We start from the raw sequence: 10,311 nt of genomic DNA, 5'->3' as shown, positions 1-10,311 counted from the left end.
TGCTGGCTGCTGCTCTGGAACGTGCTCTGCTGGAAGTGACGGACAGACGGACACAGGGACGGACACACGGACACACCCACAGCCCCCCATCGCCCCCTGCACGGCGCCCACCTGAGCCCCCTGCTCTACCTGGGGGCCTACCCCTGCTGGCTGCTGCTCTGGAACGTGCTCTGCTGGAAGGGATGGATGGACAGACGGACACAGGATGGACACACGGACACACAGACAGACCCCTCCCCTGAGCCCCCTGCTCTGCCTGCCCCTGCTGGCTGCTGCTCTGGAACGTGCTCTGCTGGAAGGGATGGACACATGGACACAGGGACGGACACACGGACGCATCATGGACACACGGGCAGACTGACAGACACGCAGATCTCCAGCAGGGACAGGCCCACGGACAGACAGACAGACAGAGGATGGACACAGGCATGGGATGGATGCACAGACACAGGGACAGACACATGGACAAGGCATGGAGGCAGGAACGGACACACGGACACAGGGATGGACCCACGGACGCATCTCCAGCAGGGACAGGGCCACGGAGGGACACACGGACAGACGGACAGAGCCACAGACACATGGACAGAGCCCTGGACGGACACATGGACAGACCCACAGACAGACACACGGACAGACACACAGAGCCCCAGATGGACACATGGACAGACACACAGAGCCCTGGATGGACACACGGACACACAGAGTCCCGGATGGACACATAGACAGACCCACAGACAGACACACGGACAGACACACAGAGCCCCAGATGGACACATGGACAGACACACAGACAGAGCCCTGGATGGACACACGGACACACAGAGCCCCGGATGGACACACGGACAGACCCACAGACAGAGCCCTGGATGGACACACGGACAGACACACGGACAGACACACAGAGCCCTGGATGGACACACAGACAGACACACGGACAGAGCCCTGGATGGACACACGGACAGACACACGGACAGACACACAGAGCCCTGGATGGACACACAGACAGACACACGGACAGAGCCCTGGATGGACACACGGACACACAGACAGCCCCCAGCCCCCCAGCCCTGCTCCCCCCGGAGCCCCCCCGGGTGTGACCCCACAGGGACCCCGCCCACCGGGACCCCGCAATGGGGTGGGGCCTGGAGGGGTGTGGCACCACCAGGGTGTGGCTTGTTGATGGGCGTGTCTTATGTGCGGGAGGTGTGGCTTGATAATGGGAGTGTCTTATGCATGGGGGCATGGTTAATGGGCGTGGCTTTTTAATGGGTGTGTCTCATGGGGGAGGCGTGGTTTGTTAACGGGCGTGGCTCGTTCGGGGGCGTGGCATTATTGGGGGCGTGGTTTACCGAGTGGGCGTGGTTTACCCGGTGCTGTTCCCCCTCCCTCCGCCAGGGGGCGCCGCAATAAAACCGTTACCGTGTCACGTGCCTCCTGTGACGTCACTCCCCGCCCGTCCCTCCCTCTCACGTCACTTCCGGGGCGTCGCGGCGCGTCCCCTCGACCTCGGCGATGGCGGCGCTGCGGGGCCTGCGGGGCCTCCCGGGGCTGCGGCTGCTCCCGGGCCCGCCGCGGCCCGCCTCGGCTCCCCGCGCGCTGCTGCGCCCCGCCGCCGGCCCGGGCCGCGGCCCCAACGCGGTGAGTGCGGCCCCGCCGCCCGCGGGAAGGTCACGGCGGGCCCGGCCCGGGGCCGCCCCCTCACGGCCCCGCCGAGGGCACGGCGCGGCCTCGGGGCCCGGAGCCGCCCGGGGCCGGGCTGAGGGACGGGATCCGCCCTGCCCGGGGCTGCCCGGCGCTGCCGGTGCCTGCCCCGGTGCGCCCGGTGCTCCCCAGCCCCGCACCGTGCCCCCGGTTCCCTGGTTCCCGGTGTTCCCGGTTCCTCCCCCGGTTCCCGGTGTCCCCGCTTCCTGCCCGAGCCGTGCCCGGTGCCCCCGGTTCCACTCCCGGTGTCCCCGCTTCGACTCCCGGCCCTTCCCGGTTCTGCCTGGTTCTGTCGGTGCCTGCCCCGGTGTTCCCGGTGTCCCCGGTTCCGCTCCCGGTTCCCGGTGCCCCCGGTTCCACTCGCGGCCCCGCCCGGTGCCCCGGGTTCCTTTGCCCGTCCTGCTCAGCCTTCCCCGTTACCCCTCCCGGTGCTCCCGGTTCCCGGTGCCCCCGTTGCCCCTCCCGGTGCCCCCGGTTGTCCCGTTCCCCGCGGGTCCCCGGGAGCTGTGTCCCCCTCGTGCCCGGTGTCCCCAGCTCCTCCCGCCGTGCCCGCGGTGCCCGCGGTGCCCTCTGCCCGCCCTTCGCGCTGCTCCCGCCATTCCCGGCAATCCCGGTGTCCCCGCTGTCCCCGGGGTTCCCGCGGTTCCCATTCCCGGTAATTCCGGTATCCCCGCCATTCCCGCCATTCCCGCTGTCCCCGGGACCCCCCCATTGCTTTTATCCCCCCCCCCCCCCCCGAGCCTTGGGGTCCCCGGTGTCCCGACCCCCCCCTGCAGTGTCCCTGCCACCCCTGTGTCCCCCCCACGTGTCCCTGTGTCCCCTCCCCAGGTGGCCCTGTCACCCCTGTGTCCCCCCCAGGTGTCCTTAACCCCCCAGGTGTCCCTGTGTCCCCCCCAGGTGTCTGTGTCCCCTCCCCGGGTGGCCCTGTCACCCCTGTGTCCCTCCAGGGGTCCTTAACCCCCCAGGGGTCCCAGTGTCCCCCCCAACGTTCCTGTGTCCCCCCCAGGTGTCCCTGTGTCCCCTCCCCAGGTGGCCCTGTCACCCCTGTGTCCCCCCAGGTGTCCTTAACCCCCCAGGTGTCCCTGTGTCCCCTCCAATGTCCCTCTGACCCCCCCCAGGTGTCCCTGTGTCCCCCCCAATGTCCCCCTGTCCCCCCCCCAGGTGTCCCTAACCCATCCCTGTCCCCCCCGAGGTGTCCCTGTGTCCCCCCCAATGTCCCCCTGTCCCCCCCAGGTGTCCCTAACCCCCCCTGTCCCCCCCAGGTGTCCCTAACCCCCCCTGTCCCCCCCCAGGTGTCCCTAACCATCCCTATCCCCCCCAGGTGTCCCTAACCATCCCTGTCCCCCCCAGGTGTCCCTAACCCCCCCTGTCCCCCCCAGGTGTCCCTAACCATCCCTATCCCCCCCAGGTGTCCCTAACCATCCCTGACCCCCCCCAGGTGTCCCTAACCCCCCCTGTCCCCTCAGGTGTCCCTAACCCCCCCTGTCCCCCCAGGTGTCCCTGTCATCATTCCCAGGCCATTCCCACTCCCGGTGGGCCCTGATGGGGGTCCCTGACCCCCCCAATGTCCCTGTGTCCCCTCTGATGTCCCTATCCCCTCCCCAGGTGTCTCTGTGTCCCCCCAGGTGTCCCAGTGTCCCCTCTGTCCCCCCAGGTGTCCCTGTCCCCCCCAGGTGTCTCTAACCCCCCCAGGTGTCCCTAATCCCCTCAATGTCCCCCCCAGGTGTCCCTGTCCCCCCCAGGTGTCCCTAACCCCCTCCCCTGTCCCCCCAGGTGTTCCTGTCGTCGTTCCCCGGCCGTCCCCGCTCCCGGTGGTCCCTGGCCGGGGGGGGGTCCCTGTTCCTGTCCCCCCAGGTGTTCCTGTCCCCCCTCAGGTGTCCCCTCTGACCCCCCAATGTCCCCCTGTCCCCCCCAGGTGTCCCTGTCGTCGTTCCCCGGCCGTCCCCGCTCCCGGTGGTCCCTGGCCGTGCTGGGGGCACTGGCCGGGGGGGGTCCCTGTGTCCCCCCAGGTGTCCCTAACCCCCCAGGTGTCCCTGTGTCCCCTCTGACCCCCCCATGTCCCCCTGTCCCCCCCAGGTGTTCCTGTCGTTGTTCCCCGGCCGTTCCCGCTCCCGGTGGTCCCTGGTGGGGGGGTCCCTGTCCCTGTGTCCCCCCAGGTGTCCCTAACCCCCTCCCCTGTCCCCCCAGGTGTCCCTGTCGTCGTTCCCGGGCCGTCCCCGCTCCCGGTGGTCCCTGGCCATGCTGGGGGCGCTGGCCGGGGGGGGTCCCTGTTCCTGTCCCCCCAGGTGTTCCTGTCCCCCCCCAGGTGTCCCCTCTGACCCCCCAATGTCCCCCTGTCCCCCCAGGTGTTCCTGTCCCCCCCCAGGTGTCCCTAACCCCCCCAGGTGTCCCTAACCCCCTCCCCTGTCCCCCCAGGTGTTCCTGTCGTCGTTCCCCGGCCGTCCCCGCTCCCGGTGGTCCCTGGCCGGGGGGGGGTCCCTGTTCCTGTCCCCCCAGGTGTTCCTGTCCCCCTCAGGTGTCCCCTCTGACCCCCCAATGTCCCCCTGTCCCCCCCAGGTGTCGCTGTCGTCGTTCCCGGGCCGTCCCCGCTCCCGGTGGTCCCTGGCCGTGCTGGGGGCGCTGGCCGGGGGGGGGTCCCTGGCGGTGGCGCTGTCCCTGTCCCTCGGGGGGGGCCCCCTGAGCGCGGGGGAGCTGGAGCTGCACCCCCCGAGCCTGCCCTGGAGCCACAGCGGCTACCTGAGCGCCCTGGACCACGCCAGGTGAGGGGCACACGGAAATTGGGGGGGTTTGGGGAGGGGTCTGGGGGTCCCTGAGCGCCCTGGACCACGCCAGGTGAGGGGCACACGGAAATTGGGGGGTTTGGGGGGGTTTGGGGGTCCCTGAGCGCCCTGGACCACGCCAGGTGAGGGGGAAATTGGGGGGGTTTGGGGGGGTTTGGGGGTCCCTGAGCGCCCTGGACCACGCCAGGTGAGGGGCACACGGAAATTGGGGGGGTTTGGGGAGGGGTCTGGGGGTCCCTGAGCGCCCTGGACCACGCCAGGTGAGGGATATGGGGAAATTGGGGGGTCCTGGGGGGGCTTGGGGGTCCCTGAGCGCCCCTGAGCGCCCTGGACCACGCCTAGTGAGGGACATACGGAAATTGGGGGGTCTGGGGGGGTTTGGGGGTCCCTGAGTGCCCTGGACCACGCCAGGTGAGGGGGAAATTGGGGGGGTCTGGGGGTCCCTGAGCGCCCTGGACCACGCCAGGTGAGGGGAACGGGGAAATTGGGGGGTCCTGGGGGGGTTTGGGGGTCCCTGAGCGCCCTGGACCACGCCAGGTGAGGGGGAAATTGGGGTTTGGGGGGGGTTTGGGGGTCCCTGAGCGCCCTGGACCACGCCAGGTGAGGGGGAAATTGGGGGGGATTTGGGGGTCCTGGAGGGAGTTTAGGGGGCCCTGTGTGCTCTGCACCACGCCAGGTGAGGGGGTTTGGGAAACTGGGGGGGTCCTGGGGGGATTTTGGGGGTCCCTGGAGGATCTGAGCCCCTGTCCCCAGAGTGTGTACGGGGGGTTCTAGGCCTGTTTGGGGTCATTTTGGGTTTTTTGGGGTGATTTTGGGGTCTCTCTGTCCCCACAGTGTGCACAGGGGGTTCCAGGCGTACCCCAGGTGTGTTTGGGGTGGTTTGGGTGTTTTTGGGATGATTTTGGGGTGATTTTGGGGTCTGTAACCCCCCCGTCTCCCCCAGCATCCACAGGGGGTTCCAGGTGTACCACCACCAGGTGTGTTTGGGGTGATTTTGGGGTGGTTTTGGTGATTTTAGGGTCTCCTTTCCCCTGCAGTATCTGCCGGGGGTTCCAGGTGTACCGCCAGGTGTGCTCTGCCTGTCACTCCATGGAGTTTTTGGGGTGATTTTGGGTGATTTTGGGGTGATTTTGGTCTCTCTCTCCCCAGTATCCGCCGGGGGTTCCAGGTGTACCGCCAGGTGTTTTTGGGGTGATTTTGGGTGATTTTGGGGTGTCTCTGGTCTCTCTCCCCAGTATCCGCCGGGGGTTCCAGGTGTACCGCCAGGTGTGCTCCGCCTGTCACTCCATGGAGTTTTTGGGGTGACTTTGGGTGATTTTGGCTCTCTTTGTCCCCCCAGTATCCGCAGGGGGTTCCAGGTGTACCGCCAGGTGTGCTCCGCCTGTCACTCCATGGAGTTTTTGGCCTTCCGGAACCTCATCGGCGTCACCCACACCGAGGCTGAGGCCAAGGCGCTGGCAGAGGAGGTGACCCTGCCACCCCTGCTGTCCCCAGTGTCCCTGCTGCCACCCCTGCCACCCCCTGCTGTCCCCAGTGTCCCTGCTGCCACCCCTGCTGCCACCCCCTGCTGTCCCCAGTGTACCTGCTGCCACCCCCAGTGTCCCTGCTGCCACCCCTGCCACCCCCAGTGTCCCTGTCCTGCTGTCCCCAATGTCCCAGTGACCCTGTCCTGCTGTCCCCAGTGTCCTCCACCCTGTCCCCAATGCCCCATCACCCCTGTCCTGCTGTCCCCAGTGTCCCCATTCTGCTGTCCCCAATGTCCCAGTGCCCTGTGCTGCCACCCCTGCTGTCCCCAGTGTCCCCCACCCTGTCCCCAATGTCCCAGTGACCCTGTCCTGCTGTCCCCAGTCTGCTGTCCCCACTGTCCCAGTGTCCCAGTGACCCTGTCCTGCTGTCCCCAGTATCTCTATGCTTCCTGTGCTGTCACCCCTGCTGTCCCCAGTGCCCCTGTCCTGCTGTCCCTGTCATGCTACTCTTAGTGTCCTGCTGTCCCTGTCCCCAGCTGTCCCTGGTGTCCCCACCCCCTGTCTCTGATGTCCCAATGTCCCTGTCCTGCTACTCCCAGTGTCCCCAGCTTGCTGTCCTTGGTGTGTCATTGTCCCTGTGCTGCCACCCCTGGTGTCCTGCCACTCCCAGTGTCCCCATGTCCCTGTCCTGCCACCCCTGGTGTCCTGCTGGCTCCATCCCAGTGTCCCCCTGTCCCACTTTCCCTGTCCTGCCATCCCAGTGTCCCCATGCCCCTGTCCCCTGCTGTCCCCACCCCCTGTCTCTGATGTCCCAGTGTCCCTGTCCTGCCGCTCCCAGTGTCCCCAGCTTGCTGTCCTTGTTGTGTCATTGTCCCTGTGCTGCCACCCCTGGTGTCCCCAGCACTGTCCCCAGTGTCCCCATGCCACTGCTGCTGCTCCTGGTGTCCCTGTGTCCCTGTCCTGCCACCCCTGGTGTCCTGCTGGCTCCATCCCAGTGTCCCCAGTCACCTTGCTGTCCCTGTCCTGCCACCCCTGGCGTCCCACTGTCCCTGTCCCGCCGTTCCCCGTGCCCCTGCCTGGCTGTCTGCAGCTCACCTGTGCAGGTGGAGGTGCAGGACGGCCCGGATGAGAACGGGGAGATGTTCATGGGGGCCCTGCAGTCCCTGTGTGTCACCTGTCCCTGCTGTCCCTGTCCCTGTGTCCCACCTGTGTCTCACCTGTCTGTATCTCACCTGTCTCACCTGTCTGTGTCTCACCTGTGTCTCACCTGTGCAGGTGGAAGTGCAGGACAGCCCAGATGAGAACGAGGAGATGTTCATGGGGGCCCTGCTGTCCCTGTGTCTCACCTGTCCCTGCTGTCCCTGTCCCTGTGTCCCACCTGTGTCTCACCTGTGCAGGTGGAGGTGCAGGACGGCCCGGATGAGAACGGGGAGATGTTCATGGGGGCCCTGCTGTCCCTGTGTCTCACCTGTCCCTGCTGTCCCTGTCTCTCACCTGTGTCTCACCTGTCTCACCTGCGCAGGTGGAGGTGCAGGACAGCCCTGATGAGAACGGGGAGATGTTCATGGGGGCGCTGCTGTCCCTGTCCCTGCTGTCCCTGTGTCTCACCTGTGTGTGTCTCACCTGTCTCACCTGTGTCTCACCTGTGTCTCACCTGCGCAGGTGGAGGTGCAGGACGGCCCTGATGAGAACGGGGAGATGTTCATGGGGGCCCTGCTGTCCCTGTCCCTGCTGTCCCTGTGTCTCACCTGTGTGTGTCTCACCTGTCTGTGTCTCACATGTGTCTCACCTGCGCAGGTGGAGGTGCAGGACGGCCCTGATGAGAACGGGGAGATGTTCATGGGGGCCCTGCTGTCCCTGTCCCTGCTGTCCCTGTGTCTCACCTGTGTGTGTCTCACCTGTCTGTGTCTCACATGTGTCTCACCTGTGCAGGTGGAGGTGCAGGACGGCCCGGATGAGAACGGGGAGATGTTCATGCGGCCCGGGAAGATCTCGGATTATTTCCCCAAGCCCTACCCCAACCCCGAGGCCGCGCGGGCGGCCAACAACGGGGCGCTGCCCCCCGACCTGAGCTACATCGTCAATGCCAGGTGAGACAGGGGCACAGCCAGGTGAGGGGCTGGGGGGATCCTGGGGTCACCCCAACAACGGGGCGCTGCCCCCCGACCTCAGCTACATCGTCAACGCCAGGTGAGGGGGGAACGGCCAGGTGAGGGGGGGACGGCCAGGTGAGACAGGGACGGCCAGGTGAGGGGGGGACAGCCAGGTGAGGGGGCTTTGGGGGGTCCTGGGGGGCTTTGGGGTCACCCCAGGACGTGGCGCAGCTCCACCCTCGGTGCCCGGGCGGTGCTCCAGGGCTTGGGGGTCCCAGAGGTTTGGGGGGGGTCCCAGAGGTTTGGGGGTCCCAGCCCCCGTTTCTGTGCCGTGCCTCAGTTCCCCACTGATCCCCCACGCCCGCATTGTCACTGTGACCCCAGTTCTGCTGATCCCGTTATTGATCCATTATTGATCCATTATTGATCCATTATTGATCTGTTATTGATCCATTATTGATCTGTTATTGATCCCCTCAGGCACGGGGGTGAGGATTACGTGTTCACCCTGCTGACGGGGTACTGTGACGCCGTTATTGATCAGTTATTGATCCGTTATTGATCTGTTATTGATCAGTTATTGATCCATTATTGATCCCCTCGGGCACGGGGGTGAGGATTACGTGTTCGCCCTGCTGACGGGGCACTGTGACCCCGTTATTGATCCGTTATTGATCCGTTATTGATCCGTTATTGATCTGTTATTGATCCTCCAGGCACGGGGGTGAGGATTACGTGTTCGCCCTGCTGACGGGGTACTGTGACGCCCCCGCGGGGGTCTCGCTGAGGGAGGGGCTCCATTACAACCCCTACTTCCCTGGCCAGGCCATCGGCATGGCCCCCCCCATCTACGACGAGGTGCTGGAGTACGACGACGGTGAGGGGGGCTGGGGGGGCTCAGGGGGGGCTGGGGGGGACTCCTGGGGGGTCTGGGGGGTCCTGCTGCGGTTGGGAGGGGGTTGGAGGGGTCTGGGGGGGATCTGGGGATGCCCTGGGGGAACCTTGGGGTGCCCTGGGGGTCCCATTGGGGTCTGGGGGGGGTCCCATTGGGGTCTGTGGGGGTCTCAGTGGGGTCTGTGGGGGTCCCAGTGGGGTCCGGGGGGGGGGTCCCAGTGGGGTCTCAGTGTGTCCCAGCGGGGGTCTGACTGCCGTGCCCCCCCAGGGACCCCGGCCACCATGTCCCAGATTGCCAAGGACGTTTGCACCTTCCTGCGCTGGGCGGCCGAGCCCGAGCACGACCACCGCAAAAAGATGGGGCTGAAGGTGGGGCTGGGGGCTCGGGGTGGGGCTGGGGGCTCGGGGTGGGCTGGGGGCTCGGGGTGGGCTGGGGGCTGCTGGGGGGGCTGGGGGCTGAAGGTGGGGCTGGGGGCTCAGGGTGGGGCTAGGGGGGCTCAAGGTGGGGCTGGGGGGCTCAAGGTGGGGCTAGGGGGGCTCAAGGTGGGGCTGGGGGCTTGGGGTGGGGCTGGGGGCTCAAGGTGGGGCTAGGGAGGGCTGAAGGTGGGGCTGGGGGGACTCAAGGTGGGGCTGGGGGCTCAAGGTGGGGCTGGGGGCTCGGGGTGGGGCTGGGAGCTCAGGGTGGGCTGGGGGCTGCTGGGGGGGCTCGGGGTGGGGCTGGGGGCTTGGGGTGGGGCTGGGGGCTCAAGGTGGGGCTGGGGGGGCTCAGGGTGGGGCTGGGCACTCAGGGGGGGTCTCAAGGTGGGCTGGGGGTCTTGGGGGTGCTCAGGGGGTCTCAAGGTGGGGCTGGGAGGGTCTCAAGGTGGGCTGGGGGTGCTCAGGGGAAGCTGGGGGTGCCGGGGGGGTCTCAGGGTGGGCTGGGGGAGCTCGGGGGGTGCTGGGGGGGTCTCAGGGTGGGCTGGGGGTGCTGGGGGGGGTCTCAGTTTGGGCGGGGGTGCTGGGGGGGGTCTCAGTTTGGGCGGGGGTGCTGGGGGGGGGTCTCATTGGGCGGGGGTGCTGCCCCCTGACCCCCCCCGCCCCCCAGCTGCTGCTGATCTCGGGGCTCCTGGTGCCGCTGCTGTACTACATGAAGCGACACAAGTGGTCGGTGCTCAAGAGCAGGAAGATGGTTTACCGGCCCCCCAAGTAGGGCCTGCCCCACACGCGCCTCGGGGGGGCCCCCCGAGCTCCCGGCCCCCCCACGGCGGGGAGCCCCCCCGGGAGGGGCTTTGGGGGGCCCCCACCCCCCCTCGTGTTCGACCCCGGCCTCGGCCCCCGCGGGGCTGCAGCGGGGAAATAAAGCCTGGGGTTCCACAGAAAAACACCCCTGGGGTG

The 10,311-nt window shown here is 67.4% G+C and overlaps 1 protein-coding gene across 2 annotated transcripts; it reads left to right on the top strand.

Annotated features, from left to right (window-relative positions):
- Nucleotides 1–1,468: 1,468 nt before the first annotated feature.
- Nucleotides 1,469–10,300, top strand: CYC1 (cytochrome c1). 2 transcript variants are annotated; one of them, XM_084214370.1, is made up of 8 exons: nucleotides 1,469–1,641; nucleotides 4,261–4,463; nucleotides 5,720–5,750; nucleotides 5,855–5,950; nucleotides 7,883–8,040; nucleotides 8,760–8,920; nucleotides 9,206–9,306; nucleotides 10,022–10,300. In XM_084214370.1, the coding sequence occupies exons 1-8, from the start codon at nucleotides 1,516–1,518 to the stop codon at nucleotides 10,124–10,126; spliced, it is 981 nt and encodes a 326-aa protein (XP_084070496.1). In that variant the 5' UTR covers nucleotides 1,469–1,515; the 3' UTR covers nucleotides 10,127–10,300. The 2 variants fall into 2 exon arrangements, with proteins under 2 accessions (XP_084070496.1, XP_084070495.1); XM_084214369.1 differs by lacking the exon at nucleotides 5,720–5,750 and having other exon boundaries at nucleotides 5,824–5,950.
- Nucleotides 10,301–10,311: the final 11 nt, after the last annotated feature.

The sequence above is a fragment of the Fringilla coelebs genome (genome assembly GCF_963513975.1).
Source record: "Fringilla coelebs genome assembly, chromosome: 1".
Taxonomy (NCBI): domain Eukaryota; kingdom Metazoa; phylum Chordata; class Aves; order Passeriformes; family Fringillidae; genus Fringilla; species Fringilla coelebs.
The sequence above is the reverse complement of the archived record's forward strand: the minus strand, read 5'-3'. Positions and strand labels throughout refer to the sequence as shown.

What these genes read in the sequence shown, in the direction of transcription:
- CYC1 (XM_084214369.1), top strand. Translation starts at nt 1,516, where the DNA reads ATGGCGGCGCTGCGGGGCCTGCGGGGCCTCCCGGGGCTGCGGCTGCTC. An exon ending in CGGGCCGCGGCCCCAACGCG is followed by an intron (nt 1,642 to 4,260) that starts GTGAGTGCGGCC and finishes TGTCCCCCCCAG; the next exon opens with GTGTCGCTGTCGTCGTTCCC. An exon ending in CCAAGGCGCTGGCAGAGGAG is followed by an intron (nt 5,951 to 7,882) that starts GTGACCCTGCCA and finishes TCACCTGTGCAG; the next exon opens with GTGGAGGTGCAGGACGGCCC.